General features: G+C 31.1%; 1 protein-coding gene and 1 long non-coding RNA gene across 3 annotated transcripts; one reads left to right on the forward strand and one right to left on the reverse strand.

The window, feature by feature from the left end:
* Positions 1 to 400: 400 nt before the first annotated feature.
* LOC143249234 (dynein axonemal heavy chain 7-like) lies at positions 401 to 11099 on the forward strand. Its single transcript, XM_076498718.1, has 7 exons — positions 401 to 636; positions 2965 to 3120; positions 4105 to 4273; positions 6022 to 6148; positions 7424 to 7638; positions 8763 to 9078; positions 10803 to 11099. The coding sequence occupies exons 3-5, from the start codon at positions 4261 to 4263 to the stop codon at positions 7635 to 7637; spliced, it is 354 nt and encodes a 117-aa protein (XP_076354833.1). The 5' UTR covers positions 401 to 636; positions 2965 to 3120; positions 4105 to 4260; the 3' UTR covers position 7638; positions 8763 to 9078; positions 10803 to 11099.
* LOC143249235 (uncharacterized) lies at positions 10813 to 16580 on the reverse strand. 2 transcript variants are annotated; one of them, XR_013027690.1, is made up of 3 exons: positions 16350 to 16552; positions 15627 to 15679; positions 10813 to 10985 (listed from the first exon to the last, which is right to left on the reverse strand). It is a non-coding gene; the product is annotated as an uncharacterized LOC143249235 (long non-coding RNA). The 2 variants fall into 2 exon arrangements; XR_013027691.1 differs by lacking the exon at positions 10813 to 10985 and having other exon boundaries at positions 12744 to 15679; positions 16501 to 16580.
* Positions 16581 to 17004: the final 424 nt, after the last annotated feature.

Genomic DNA, 17004 nt, shown 5'->3' on the forward strand with positions numbered 1-17004 from the left:
GTTCGCTTTTCTCAAAGGCAGAACATTAGAATGACAGTTTTATGTGCTTGTTGCAGTTTTATCTCATATGTTTTATAACCATAGTTATACCTATGCTTTTTCTCCGTCTTATTGGATTTTGAGTTTAATGTTTATTTACAATAAAAAAAAAATTCTGAGGCATTTTGGATATGAAATTTCACATTCACATCTCTGGCATAAAATATATATATTACTTAATCTACAACATCTGGATTATAGAATTTCCTGGGCATCAGGGGAAAGTTTCTTTTCTGCAGAGGATGTGCAATATCTCATACACATAGAAGAGGAGTCTTACATAATATCCAATGTTTCTATTCCTATCAGCTCAAAGTCTTTGCTCATGGAGGATCACCACCCAAACCAAAGAAGTGTTGAATGTCATGAATGGTCATGACCATTTTCGGACATACCATAAGCTTTGTTTTTCTTTCTAATTTGGGCAACCTCAGTTGGATTCTGCACTTCCAGAACCAAATCAAGCAAGTCTTACTTGAATCTGCATAGATAGCAACACTTTCTTTGCATCTCCCCATTTGTAAAAGGTTTACTGGTTGCTACCCACCTGGTTTTCAAGCTTTTTTTCCAGAGACAGACTGTCAAAATGACTGTAAGGTAAAGAAACTTTGTATTTTGACCATTTACATTATATTTTTGGATTATTCATACTGTGATAAATTTAAGGAACAGCAAGTGCCATAAATCTTAAATGTCTAGCACTTAGAAATATTAACATAAACTTATTCTGTAAGTTATACAATTCAGTGTAAAAAAAGGTTTTTATCAAAAATGTCTCAATCAGATATGTATGACAAAAGAGATTGTGTAAATCAATGCCTTTTAGTGTGAGGACTCAGTTTGGAAATTTTCAAAAAATCAGACAAAAAATGCAATGGCTTAGAAATATCTTATCACCAGAAAGGACTTCCTGAGGCTTGTGACATGTCTGTTGATAATTATTATTTATAAAAATAAAACTTTTGTGACATGCCATGTCAGGCATGAATTCACAGGTTACTATTTCCATCATGGATACTAATCAGCCCTCTTTTATTCCACCCATTATTTAACATCTCTTAGAGGTTACGAGTGTATGCTCATTTGAGACTGTCCATGATCTGATTTGTTGTGAGATGAAGACATATATTTTGTTTGGTGGTATCTATCTTTGGGCTCTGAAGCTACTTTTGCTGATGACCCAAGACAGTGTGGAGAAAAGTTTGGCTCTTATTCTTTTTATTTCTAGCACCTTTCTTCATTTACTAGTTCAGATGCCCAGGAGAACAATTTGGATAAGCCACTTTCTTCTCAATTTCTTCAGTTAGTTAATCAGGTTTAGTGATGTTTTGAGGTTTTCTCCAGTTGCTTTTGAATTTACTCCATTGTTGATGGCCAAAAGTTTAAGAGTGACAACTTAGTTTTACCTGCTGATATTGCCATTCATTCTGTGAGATTTACTGCTCTATTACATGACAAGATAAATATACCTTGTCCCATTCATATGTCTGAATAGCATGCTTTTGCTTACTACCTCCAGGTGGACATATGTTTCAATTCCATGGACTAGATCCTCTTTTAGGTATGTGGAGTTTCATATTGAACCCTGTGATCACCAAATAGATCAACATTTCTCAGAATCTTTTGACCTTCATATGATGGGCAGGATGAGGCATCCCAAAGGCTCAGAACCATGAATTGGTGTCACTGTTTGGTTGTAGGGGATGCATAGATGTAGATGGAGAGAATCACAAAATTTAAATTGCTGTAGGACATAAAGTCTGGAGGAAATGAGGTAAGATTTATATCAATGCTTAGATGGGTAAAGAAGAGAAACTTTCATTGGAAAGAGGCTAAGGTGTGATAGGAGGTAAATATTATTATAAATATATATTTGGTACACGAAAATGTTAATTTTTGTGATCCCTTGCACATTATTTAAAATTTCTATAGGATTGCAAAATACTACATACCTTAACGTCCCATACCTCTTCCAAAGATTTAAAGTTCTTGTCTGTAACATGCTCAGTATGGCTACAATAATGTGCTAAATTCAGCTTGAATTTTTTTTTCTTTCTTTTTCAATAGTTATATTCCATTCTACTTTAATTTTCATGTGGAGAATTGATTACTTTACAACTGTCTCATGGAGCAAAGTTATTTTTTTTCTAAATTCTGAAAATTTTCATTTCTGCATCTAAGGAGCCAGAATGTTCTGTGGTAGTCTTATTTTTATTTTCCTTTGTTCCTTGCTCTGCTGAATTATTCTTTAACTTTATTTAGTTTAAAATCTACTTGAATACAGTTTCACTTTAATTTTCAGTAGCATATTTATAGACAGTTTTCATTAATTACTTTGAATTAGTTCACTTTTAATTCATTTTAGTTTGCAGTGCAATAACTATTTCAGGCCAGACTGGTGTACATTTGTTTCTGCTTCAGATAAAGTGTTTATTCTTCAGTCTGCTTTCAACAATGTGTCTTGTTCCTGTCAGTCCATATTGGGCAAACTACTATTCTCATCTATCTGCATGATAGATTCTTGAACCTCTAATTTTTACAAATATAAGATAGCCGTAAGCTAAGTTTAACTTTGAGATTACCTCAAGATTAGTTGTTGTTAAAGAATTTAATTCAACTTTTGACATTTTTATTGACTACCAGTAGCTTAGCAGTAGTTCTTACAGTTTCTAACGTTAAAAACTGGATTTTCATTCCTACAGTAAGCACAACACACGTAGCTCAGTGTGAAGCATTATGCTTAATAACAGACAAACAAACAAAGACATCCTTAATTTCCTAACATACTTAAGACTAAATGGGGAATACAAAGGATAAATAAGCCAGCAAAATTCATAATTCATGCTTTTATTATTAAATATTTTGTTGAACAAAATGTGTAAGTAAGTGTGTAAATTGAGTATAGTCTCTGTTATTCTGTTTCAGGATTATTTACTGAATAAAATGGATGGGCAAGTGTACTTACCATTGCTTATTAACTTCTCAGCTCAAACAAGTGCTAACCAAACTCAAGATATTATAATGAGTAAACTAGACAAGTGAAGAAAGGGTGTTTTTGGACCTCCTTTAGGGAAAAAAATGGTAATCCTCAATTTTTATTATTACTTTCCTGTACATCTGCATCTAAATTTCTTTTAATTTGTGTTTATTAAACTTTTTAGATGCTTCTTTTACCTAGTCATTGTAATGGATTACTCTTGTATATTGATTTAAATAGTTATGCTTGTCTTAGTTGAATTTATATTTAGAAATGTATGTAACTTATACTGTTATAAGTTCCACCAGTTCTCCAAATTTGTGGAAGATTTTTGAATGTAAGAATCAACAATATGTTTTACATTGTTGCCTACTGAAATTTCGAGAATTTTGCCTAAAGAGTATAAATTGACATGCCAAGAGACAGAAACAAAATATTATTGGTTTGCTGCAATCAGAATATATAAGTCTCAAGACCTATAATTGTGATTAATGCTAATTAATCTACAGATATTTGACCAGGTACGTTTATAGATTTCATACATTATGAACCATTCTAATTCAGAGAATTAACTTCAAAACATTAGTATTTCTACTGAAGTTATGTGATAGCTTCATGGAAATACTGGCTAGCCTTCCCATCAAGTGAAGTGTATCTGTTTATCAACATAAAAGTGATTTGTTCCTTATGGGCCTGGACCATCGATAAAATATTCAGTTCCAGACCAAATAGAAGAGTGAATACTGTCAGTTTGTAAAATTTTTTTATACAAATAATTATTTGTAATAATTGTTGTTATAAAGTGTATTGTTTTTTGTTATTTTTATATAGTAAAATATATTTGTATTAAGAAAGAAAATTGTGTGTATCAATCTTGTGAGCAAATATCATAAATTTGGTACATGTTAACATTTCATTAACTTCTAAATCAAAATTAAATTTCTGGGTAGTTGAAATCCTAATACATAATGTAAATAATCTAATAAATCAGAGATTCATTGGAGATGAATAATAATATGAATACACAATGAAAAGTCAAAACATTGTGTTTGTTTTATTTCTGAATCATATTTTTTGGATGTTGCAAGGTGGTGTTTGTAGATGATTTAAACATGCCATAAAGAGAGACTTATGGAGCTCAACCTGCTATAGAGTTGCTATGACAGTGGTTAGATCACTGTACATGGTATGACAGAAAGGAAGTCATAACTTTTTGTTTGGTGGATATCCATTTGATTGCAGCTATGGGGGCTCCTGGTGAGTATTTGAGCAGTTGGTATTTTTTTATATGTTGTTTTTATGAAGTAAACATTAATATATTTTCACTAATCATCACCCGTTAGTGTGTATTTTACTTCATTAATACTGTATATTTCATAAACTGTTACCCGAAGTCATAATTCTGTTGATTTGTTCTGGCATTGAGAACAATGCCAATAAACAGATCAAGATTTGTATAAATGTGTGGATTGTTTGAGGAGAAAAGAAAACCTAATTATAACATAAAACAAAATTTCATGAAACCAAATAACTCAAATAAACCAAGTAAAAAATGTAGATACTAGAAACCACAACTAAAGTAACTGAACACAACTAAACTACTACTTCTAACATAATACCCCACCTTTACATCTATACCTAATAGCTTGATTCCTTGTGCATCTACTTTCTTGCCAAATCCCGATTTTGATTCTCTTCAATATTACAGCTTTTAAACATGAAGTCAAAGTAGAGATTTATAATTAGATGATCTCAAAGCTGAAGTGATTTTATTTTGGAGAAGGTTGTGCAAGTTTCAATATGTATAGCTACTATATTTGTACCCTGTAGCTATATGAAGAATCTTTAGACTACTGATCTGTACTAGAAAGGTGTATAGACAGGATTTTGTAACCTTGTGAGTTTTTATGTATACTAAACATGTTGGTTAGTATTTATATCTATGCATGCTTTGTAGTTTTTAAGTTGTAAAGCCTTATATATATCTATATAAACCACCATATTAATATTTCAATTTGTATAGATGCATGTATGTATATTCAATGCAAATATAAAACAGTGTATCACACCATAATAGAATATTTTTTACAGTGCGTATAGTTGTATTTCTATCTTCCTCCTCCCTTCTGCTGGCTGTTGTAAAGCTGGTCATGGTTTTGCTGCAGATGACCATATTTCCTCTTTTTGTGACGTTCTGTACACTCTAAAAGGTCAAAAACATGTTAATTAAGAACCATGAATTGATCATATTACCATGTTACAACCCTAAACTCTGTTGGGTCATTGCTGTTGTGTTTTATCTAAAACTGAATATTTTCAAATTAAATGTCTAGTTATAAAATGTCTACCTCATTTTCACCTGCAATTGCCATCATTTTTGTCATCTATTGCTTGCATGATTTTTGTCAATTCTTGTAGTAAGTTTCATGGATGGCTACTCTATCTACAGTATCTATAAAATTTGAAACCATGCATTGTTGACTATAATTTAACCCTTACCATCAGTCATCACCTTAATTGCTTATCTGATACTTGATTGCTTATCATTTAAATTACAGCTTAAATATTTCTGTATAACATTTTAGATGTTTTTATAACATGCAATTGTAAAAAAAATTGTGATCCTGTCAACAGTGTCATGGCTGAAAAGGTAGGAAACCTATATGTATACGAATGATACATGACATCAGTGCAGTTGTAACAGTAAGTTAATAATCACTGTGATACATGTGTCATGCCTGCTATATAAACATGAAATTACGTTCTTACCCCACACACAACAATATACATACCAATGTAGTAGATAATAATAAAGAAGACCAAATTGGTAACCCATATTAGGAATCACTAGCATGATTCATGACAATTTTCATTATATATTTTGTAATCTTGCAGAATTTCACTTGAATAAAATACTTTATGTAGTAATTAAACTTTATGATGCTTTAATATTCTATTTTAGTACTTCTATTCATAGTGTATTTTATTTTACAAATACTGACCAGGTGGAGGTCGTAATCCAATTACTCTATGCTTCCTCAGACATTTCAATGCTGTCAGTATTAATGAATTTGATGATGAAATCATGACTACTATCTTCAATTGTATTCTTACATGGCATCAAGAAAGCAGGTAGAAATTATTTAATTCTTTTGTTGTACGTAAATACTGATGTATTTAAACTTATGTAGAAAGTGTATATTTTTTTGTAAACATTAATTTATGGATGTTGTCACATTGAAAATTGTACATGTACATTAAAGAGTTATTACATAATGAAGTGAAATGGACTTAAAACATCATAAAATAAAACTGTTGTAGAAGACTTATAACATTTGGGTTAAGTAATGTGTAAAATTTGGCACAGATTTTTCTCCATGTTAAAATAGTTTTATTTCTGAATTTATGGTCTTCTTACCTGAGTCTTCGCTGGGTAGCAATGTATTGAGCAATACAGATTCATTTATTTGTGTAACACTGTTTTAAAACAGTAGTAGCAATAACTGACATCTGGTATTAAAGTTATAACCACACAGAAATTGTGACAAATAAAGAATTAAGTTTCTTTATAATACCTATAATTGTATTTTCTTTATGCTTGTTATGTTCAATTAATGAATTATCTTAAATATTTTTAAGCAGTAATGTGTATAAGGTTTCATATTGGTATGCATTTACAAAGACCAAAGTTTTTGATTATTCAATTTATGTAAAATTTAAATCTTTGACAGTTAATTCCATATTTCTCATAGTTTCTCTGTGGTTAATAACCTTAATATTAGATGTCAGTTATTGTTATGATTGTTGCCAAGACATCTGTTTTAAAATAGTGTTCCATAGATAAATTAATTTGTATTGTTCAGTTCATTGTTGCCTGGGAAAGGCTCTGACACGTGAGTCAAAAGCTTGCAAATAAAAAAAACAAAAAACATTTTAACATAGAAGAAGTTCCATGCATTATACTACAACATAAAGAAAATGGTAAATAGTTTTCTGGCATTCAGTTACTGCAACTGACCTAGCTGAAAGTAATGAAGACATACTGAAGTGTTTTCCTGATTTTAATTTGTAGTGTCAATGTTGCTAGATACAGATGGATATGGATATGTTGAATTGTTCCTTCAAGCTTTATTTTCCAAAATAATCTTGTTAGTGAAGTGGAAGACAATTTATGATTCTCAGAATGCATTGGTTTTTGTATAAAATTCATGTTGCATGAAATATGTTAATCTACTTTATAGATGACAAACAATTCTGATGTAAAATTGCATATATTTGTGAAACAAGCTAAATTTTCTTGAGCTCTAATATTTAGAGAAAAAAAAAATATTGTAGATTTTTATTCAGTGATGGAATATGGAAACACATTTTAAGTGGCAAGTAATGTTTCTTCAATAATTATAACAGGGGATTCAGCAGGGACTTTGAGCATTGCATTGAAGAACTAGTTCAGGGCACTCTTGCAGTATATAAAGAAGCAATGTCCTGTTTATTACCAACACCAAAGAAATCTCATTATCTGTTCAATCTACAAGACTTTTCACGTGTTGTCCAAGGCTTGTTACTTTCTTTACCAGAAACTGCTGAAGATCAAACTTCTCTTAAAAGATTGTGTACATGAGGTACATGTTTTAATAATAATGAAAAGAGTAATCAATGTAGATGGTAATTATAAACATACATCTGTACCATATGAACTTAAAGTTGGATAACCACTGGTAAACAATAATCTAATTTCAAAAAGAAAATATATATAAATTTTAGAGAAGCACTATCAGTAGCAATATAAAATAATTCAGTTTTCATCATCTAATATTTTGTAAACATGTAAATGACTGTAAAACTGTCTGATTGAAGTCAGTATACAACTTACATAAAAACTTATTTTAAAGCATCCCAAAATCTCATTCTGGTTTGTTTACTTTATACCATATTTAAATCTACAATTTCTTGAGGAAGTTTTTTTTAAAATAGAAAGATAGAAGCCACAGTACCTGAGACAGGTGAGCATTGTACAACAATCAAAATTAATAAGCGAAAGTTTTATAAGTTTTTTTAAAGGTGTACAACAACATATCAGTAAATGGAAAAAGTATGAAGAATAATCAAATTATCTAAAATAATTTTTTATTGTTTTAAATGCTTTGAAAGACATTTTACCAATATTGTACTTACATTTCATGAATTTGTAATTTATTCTCCATTAGTTTATCTTTATTAACATTTTTCTTCTTGCCAGGAGCACAGAAATAAAAAAAAGACGTATGAAAATATTATGACCAGTAAGTTTAGGTACTTCTTTAAAACTGGGTATTTGTACACCTTAAATCTTCGACTCTTACATAATAACTAGTTTTTTTGTTTTTTATACCTTCATAATAGTGAGGCCCACCATATTGGGTATTTTTGTTTTTGCTTGTTACAACATTCGATTTAAAAAAATGACCAAAGCAAATTGAGTATAATAATTTGTTTTCAATGTTAAACGTATAGGGGATCCTAATGGTAATTAATGGGATTAATTGCAATATTTTAAGAAATGTTTATTTAATTCTTATTTGTGACTTCTTTTTGTAATTTTAATAATCTTGTGACCAATAAAACAATATGGTGCATGAACATATCAGATAAATGTGTTTAAAAATCCCTGTGAATCCCCACTGATAATACTTTGGATATGTTAATAATTCTGCTTTAAGAGTAAATTCTGTCAAAAAATATGTCTTCTTTCACTTTGCATTTTCAGGTATTTAGAGTTTTTTATGATCGCTTGGTTGATGACGATGACTGAAGATGGCTGTGTGAATATATCCAAATAGTGTCAAGAGACCATCTGCATATTAACTTTCATACCCTTATGGCAAGACTAGACCTGAATGAAGATGGTGTTGTTGAAGAATGTGACTTAAGATCACTAATATACTGTGATTTTGCAGATCCAAAATCAGATACATGGAACTACATAGAGGTTCATGACGCCACTCATCTTCGTTCTATCACAGAAGGTTTTCTAGAAGACTTTAACAATGTCAGCAAAAAACAATGAACTTAGTTTTGTTTAGGTAAGTGTGGTAAAAACTCTTTTTGTCTTTAAAGTAATGCTTTTGTTTTTTTCTGCCACACATTGATTATTATACATGAAATGGTTGTTTTCATAATGTAATTCTTTAGAAACAAAATGGATTGAAGTTGTGTAATAAGGTACAAAACGGTTTATGTGCTGAATTTTTGTTTTGTTTACACATGTCTTTAAATTAGATTTCTTGTGTGATTTCTGTTCTGACATCAATGTAAAAAATGTTTCCCTTTCCCAATATTCTTCTATTAATTTGAAATTATTTTACTAATATTTCTTTTGAACTAGATATTTTAAATTTTATAGAATCCTTTTTTGTGTATAACTGTCACAAAATTCTGTAGTATCATTATAAATATTTCTTTAAGTATTAGTGTGCAATATTATGTACTGTGAAAAGTAACCTTTTTTAATTATTATGTATTGATGAGTCATTTTCATTAATGAAGTAATTTTTACAGGAAAGGAATATCTAAAGAATTGAAAAATTGTGTTAATAGTTTCAAATTTCTAAAAGAACTCTCCTTACAATGCTTTAAAATCAGTTACTATTACGTTCTTTTCAGTTTTTACATATGCTTCCTGAAACAAGTTTTAAAGTATATCCCTTGAATATTAGGTTATGCTGTTGAATTTATTTAGCTGAGTGTATTAATATTTGTGACACAAGAATTTGTTTCCTAGAAAAGAAGAGACAGACAGGAAACATATATTAAGGACTTTATTTAGATTTATAATCATGTATCTCTTGTGAATAACATTTTAATACAAATATTCTTGTCAGTGCTTGTCTATGCATAGTGTGTATTAGATTATTTTCCAGTTGTATTCTTTGTCACATGTAATTACTAGATACATTTTTTGAAAGGTATTATAAATAAGTGTTATAGGTTCTTTAACTAAGAAAATATTACAAATAAACCAACTTCACCCAGCCCTACCTACTTGAAAACAGTTTTCAATCAACACATATTTATCTAGTTAATGAAACCAAGTTTTGGTACACTAGTTTACATTTCATTGTTTTACATTTGGAATGAAATTAATTATTCATCCCTCATATAACTGCAAAAGTGTCATGACATAAACAAACAATTAAGTGGTCTCTGCACTCTATAAGTCATATTTACTAAACTTGATAAAACTGAAAAGAATATTAAATATTTTATCACAGAGAGTCAAAAAACCTGGTACATATATTTTCCCAATGTTATAATAATTTGTACAAATATCTGTACAGAATAATTTGTAGGACCATTGCATGTTTATTATATACAGTTTATTTTAAAAGATTTTTATGTTGTTATAGATTTGCTATAGAACATCTATGTAAAATATCTCGAATTTTGAAGCAACCTCAGAGTAATGCTCTGTTAGTTGGAGTGGGAGGGTCAGGTCGACAGTTTTGACTTGTTTAGCTGCTCATATTGCTCATTATGAAATATTCAAGTAGGTTTTGCTTTACGTCTGGACCTTCTTTTATTGATTATATGCAAAAATTAAACGTGTGATAGTAGCATACAAGTAACTTTGTGCTGGTGAGGGTTTTGTTTTGGTGTTTTATTTAGTACATAGTATGAAGTAATCTCATTCTTAAGCCTTATCATTAAATTTTATTTCTTACTATCAATTAATGTGAAAGTTATTCATACGTGAATATCAAAATATTTCAGTAACTAATGTATACAAGGATTTCCTTTTATTTATTAGGTGGAAATTACTAAAGGTTACACAAAATCTGAGTGGCAAGAAGACTTGAAGCATATCCTGAGGAAATCAACTTCCAGTGAACAGCATGGAGTCTTTTGTTTTCTGATACCCAGATTAAGGAGTAATCTTTGGTAGAAGATATCAACAACTTTTTAAATGCTGGAGAAGTTCCCAATCTGTTTGCTACTGACGAGAAACAAGAAATTTGTGAGAAAATGAGACAGATAGACAGGTTATTGTAATCAATATTGCATAATACAGCTAAGAAGATAAAATTTATGATGTATTGTAATTATATGTGGGTAGGTTAATGCTTAAAATTAGCAATATCTTTTTCCATTAAACCTTATATATTTACTTATGTTCATGCAATGAAATTTAATCAATAAACAGGAATCAATAATGGTTTTCCCATGAAACTGAAGAAAGATACTCTAGTTATTGGAAAAACATTCTATTAATTAACTTGCAGTTGTTAAAAATACAGATAATTACTAATAAATATGGTCTTAGAAACTTTTGATAACTGTTATTAGACTCTTTTATAAAGTTCTTAAATAACTTGTCCAGTATTTGGAGTTACTTCATAATTTTAATATGCGTAATTGTGTGTGTGTGTACTTTGAGTGTCTGATCAAAAAATGAACTAAAACAGATAAGAGTAAATTTTATTAATATCTGTTTGCAGACAGCGAGATAGAGCCCAACAGACAGATGGCTCCCTAATAGCGCTGTTTAACATGTTTCTACAACGAGTAAGAGAACAACTTCATGTAGTTCTAGCTATGACCCCTATAGGGGATTCTTTCAGAACTCGACTTCACAGATTTCCATCTTTGGTAAACTGCTACACCATTGACTAGTTTCAGGTAGTTGTTGTTTTTAAAAGTTAATTGGTATAGTGTTATGCTATAGACTATCTGTTGCTCTTTTTTTATTTTAATTGGTATTTTTTATCTTTTGAATGGTGACTAATATCTTTACTTATTCTATAGAAGTCATAGCTCTTTAGTTTGTGATAACACTTGTTAAAAGTATCAGTTAATATTCACCATCTGTTATAAATAATTTATTGCTACTGCACCATTGGTCCAAGTTCAATGTGGAGCCTTTTTTTGCTCAGAGATGGGCGTTTTTACCTGGTGGTAGATGCCAATAATAGATATCTCCATTGCCTACCTTCACATCCTTGTAGAACTTCAGTTTTGACCTACTTTCTCCCCAAGTCTGCATTGAATCCAGGGGTTTTCCTCTTTTCTCCTATTTTCTTCCTTTCATCTCCCAACTTTACTTTTGTTTGGATCCCAATAAACCCTGTTTCTAGTTATGGGCATCAGGTGTGATATTACACTTTCAACTACTCTCTAGGATATGTACAACCATCTTTTATTCCTTGTTAACCCTCCTCCCTTTGTGATCTTTCCCCTTGTCTCTTACGATTTGGGTCCACTTTCTGGGCCATTTAACCTACTTCTCTCTCTACCTTCTTCATCCCAAACCTTCTTCTATGTTTTCTGCCATCTGATCCTTCTTCTCACATTTTTCCTCATTTCTTATCTTTGTTGTCTGTTGGAGGAGATACTTCACACTAGCATGTAGACCATGCCCAGTTCGTTCATTTCCAACCATCTTCATCACATTGCACTTTTGCCCACGTTGCAATTTTGTTTTTCCATCTGCGACTGTGCTCCAGACTTTGATGTGACTTTAACTGGTAAGTTTTTTTTTCATTTCCCTCTTTTTCAGGGGTGTAATGTAGTCATGGGCTGACTTGCAGGCAGGCCGAGTAGGTTGTTTGGCTTAGCTGTTGGAGCTTCAGCTAATACTACATACTGTTACATGATATATTTATTTGAAGTGAGGATGCAGTGTGTGAATGGAGCATGCAGGCACTAACTCAAGAATTTATAGTTAAAACAAAGCAAAGACTACAGACTAGGATTTCCAATAACACTTTTTATATATGTCATTAAACCCTTAATATTTACACACATATATATATCTTTATTCATGTTTATCATAGGCAATCATTTTAACTCTATTAATATGATGACTGATGTTTAAGAAAGAATGACATGAAAATTACTTAAAAAGAGCTTGGGCACGAAATGGCCAGGTTTTTACTAATAGCAAGAGACATTTTCTATACTTGTTCCTTAATTCTTTCTTGACTTTTCTCCCTTCTTCTTCTGGCAAAGATGAGATGTGAGCCTTCTAGATGATGATGTCAATCATGTGAGATTGCTTGCTAGATTTCGAACAATCTGGCATCTGGTTCTAGGATCTTTTATACTAGCTGAGGGGAGAATTATCAACTTAATCATAAGTACCATGGTGTCAGCTGACTTCCTGTTTGTGATTTCTTAAGCTTGTAAGTTACTAATAGTTTGTACTAATGTGTCATCAAATGGAAAAGGTTTCTTTCTTGTTTACAAACTTCTAAGTTTGTTAGTTAATCATTCTCTTAAAAACAATAGCCCATATTGTAGCATCAGCCCAATATCCAAAGTTCTTCTTGGTTTCAACATCCAAGTTTGCTTAACCCCTTTTTAAGTTCGATAGCATCAATTCACTTCAACTCAAACATACAATGGACAGTTTCTCATCTTTAGTTTACAGCTTGAATAACGCCTTTTAACGTTGATAGTATCTATCTGTTTCAATCTAAACAAATAGTAGATATTATTAAGCAGCTTTCTGTGATTCTCTGTTTTAAAGAACTCCTCTGTTGTCCTTGATAGCATCAGTTCTTCTTAAACTAGCTATAAACTTGGCGTGTCTCCTTGCTGTTGTTATTCTGTAAACATTATTGCTTCATACACATATTTTTTATACTTCATTACTTCCTGTTTATTAAAATAATTATTAAAGGCATCCAAATATCTAGAGATGCCTCATGGATTATTGCTTTCATTCTTCCTTTTTCTCTTTTATTACACTAATCTCACTCTGTAGCAAGTGGTGCCTGACCAGGTATTCTTTCATTTCACAGCAGCACTGGCCACATAGACTCTCAATTTATCATCTATGCTCCACATGTTCACCATAGAGATGGGGTGTTTCACAAGATCACTAGGAGATTATCTACCTATTGATAATTGCTTCATAAACATGTCTGTTCTGGACTGCTTAGGTAAGATACAAGGCGATAGCTGCTCATCCCTGCCACTCAGTATGGTCTTCTTTTCAAAATACAGATTTGTGATCTCCCATTGTACTATTTCCAGTGTTGATGTTCCTGCACTCTTCAATGCATTCTCACCCTCTTTCCAGTTGAGTAAGTCCTTACCACTTTCCAGTTTTTAGCTGCTGGGGTGGGTGACCACAGAGGCACCTTCCTGAATGGGTTCCACAAATAAAGTAGGCTATAACTATTCAGTTGAGAGTCGGATGGTCATGTTTTGCTGCTGTAGATGTGATGTGGCCTCCACAGGAGTTTCATCTATCTTCTCACTGCTAGATGTGGCCTCCTTATGCTGCTTACACATTCCATCAATATTCACAACAAAAGGAGATGATCCATCTCATTACAAGATGATGTGACCATCTTATACCATTTATAATATTGTGGAGTTGATCTGTTACCTTACTGATTGACATGGTATCCTGTTTCATATTCCATACCAACTGGAATTGATCCATTGCAAATACAGTTTGCCCATTTTGATTGAGAGACCTCATCCTACCTTCCCATGGATGTCATTTCCCAATGCTATAATGTTTATTTGAGTGAACCAGTCATCATAAGTCCTCACACAAGTTAAATCTATCTTCTATATGCTGAATGGCTAGTTTCAGATTGCTGTAGGGTATTGATCTTTATGTAGTATCCAGTCATCATAGCAGGACTTAATCCCTGATTATTGAGTTTGAAGTTGAAGATGGTGTAATCCTCATTCTACCTTCATATGTATGTAGGTACCCAATAGAGGAAGTTTTGGGTGTAGTACAGTCTGACATGCCCTAGCCACTCTACACCTTATGATTTCCATTGTTATATTTTATGAATTATACACATGGGTGATAAGTATACCTAACTCAGAAATGATGTGGTTCCCTTTCTCTTATCTCCACATCATTTTCTTTTATGATTAGGGGTATTCTTTGAACACTTTTGGGAAGTACTTCTGTTATTTCCTCTCACCTGCTCTTCTCCATGTGAATGTAGAATTCTAGATAGTTTTGTGAGAGGAGGTAAATGTCTATCAGAAATACATTTTCAATAAATATGTTTACAGATCTTGTTCATTCTTCAAACTATATGGTCTATGATGCCTGACTTTACACTCTTGAGATGATTTGTTTATAATCATGGTATTTCCCCACATCTGTTGGTTTCTTGCATACTTTTGTTATGTATGAGCTGTGTCTTGGCAATTATTACACAAAGAATGAGTCCTTGTTATCTTTTTCAATTGTAAATTATATCATGCGACCTTGCATGCTTACATAAATTACAGATTTCTGAATCTTGTCTCTTGTGTATTGCTGTATTACAAAGGAGCATCAACATTCCTGAACCAACTATGTTTTGAATTGTCAAGTTTAACATGTTCCATATAGAGATCCATTATAAAAACGATCATGTACTAAATTGAAATATTAATGAATTAATAGAATATGAATTATATGTGAAAAAAAGAAAGATAAAAAAAGCTTTCTGTATTTGTCTGTCTGATAACACTCTTAGTCAACTTAGCACAGAAGTAATCAAAAACCTTTTAAAAACATTCAAATTGTTAGTTGACTTAAGCTTTAAAAGGGAAGATCCCAGTCAAGATTTTTATCAAGAAGACTAAGGATCAAATCCTGGCCATTACTAACACAAAAAAATAGTCCCTCCCAGGATTTTCTCAAATAGGGCAGCAGACTGGCATCTGAAACATAAGATAAAAACTAATTAATTATTATAATCTAATTGATAAAAGTTACTAAATGATAATTAGAGTTACATGATGATATAGATTACCAATGAGAAGGGTTTATTATTTTATCACCTTGAGACAAAGAGCTGCTGAAACACTGAGTGGTTTCAAGTACTTGTTGGTGAGAATAAAGGATCATTGACAAGTCAGATCTCTTGCATTTTTATTGTTTTTAATTATTCACATTTAATTATTTTTAGAGTTTTTTAGATTTCATTTTATGTGATCAATAACTGTATGATATAAAACCTAATCAACAAGGATTTTTGCATGAAGTAAGTGTACCTTTAGAAATGTATTATAAAGGAAATAAAAATATGGTTGATTTTGAAACTTCATTCAGTTTTAACAGTTGTTTAAGCAATTATTTATTATTACAAAGTAATGAAATTCATAAATCTTTGTGTTGTTGATACTGATAATAAATATGAATTGTGAAGAGCTTGAAAATGTGAAAATTAAATTTTTTCATGATGTTTTTTTAACTAATGCTTTTCTTTCTTCAATGTTCATTTATGTATATAATCTCTAAACAGTTACGTTACATTGAGATATAATAAAACTGTGTAAAATGTAATTTTATTGGTAAACAGATGTTGCAGTTCAAGAAAAGCCTGAATACCTGGTTAAGTATGTTCTAGACATGTAAATTAAGAACTAATATTTAATCATAAATCTAGATGAGAAAGTTTCAAATTTAAAAAATAAAACACAGTAAACAAGACTCCATTTATATGCAAAAACGGCTCGTTTGGGTTGAGAAAATATTTTACATAGAAGAGCGAACAACGTTTCGACCTTCTTCGGTCATCGTCAGGTTCACAAAGAAAGAGGTAACTGACCGGAAGCTGACCACATGTTTGAAAGGGGTTGTGTAACTGTGTGTTGAAATGTAGAGGGCGGTATTAGATGTTTGAATATATAATATATATTACCAATATATTTTAGCACTAACTTTTTCTTAATTTTTTATTATTATTTTTAATTACTTTATTTTTTCTTTTTATTTTATTAATTATTTTGCATTATTTATTTTTATTAATTTTTTAAGTTAATATTAGCTTAATGATCTAATGTGTAAGTTTATCGGGAGAGGTGTTTAGGACTCTCTTCATCATATATGCAATACCTGTCTGGTTCGCATAACAGCTCATTTTTTCTCCACTTTGTACCGAAATATTTTATTGTACTATGTAGAAGTCCATCTGATATTGTTTGTGGATTAGAGCATTTGTGCATGAACGTTGAGAAAGTGGTTTTGGGTACTCTATATGCTT

Source organism: Tachypleus tridentatus, chromosome 4, assembly GCF_004210375.1.
Source record: "Tachypleus tridentatus isolate NWPU-2018 chromosome 4, ASM421037v1, whole genome shotgun sequence".
NCBI classification, from domain to species: domain Eukaryota; kingdom Metazoa; phylum Arthropoda; class Merostomata; order Xiphosura; family Limulidae; genus Tachypleus; species Tachypleus tridentatus.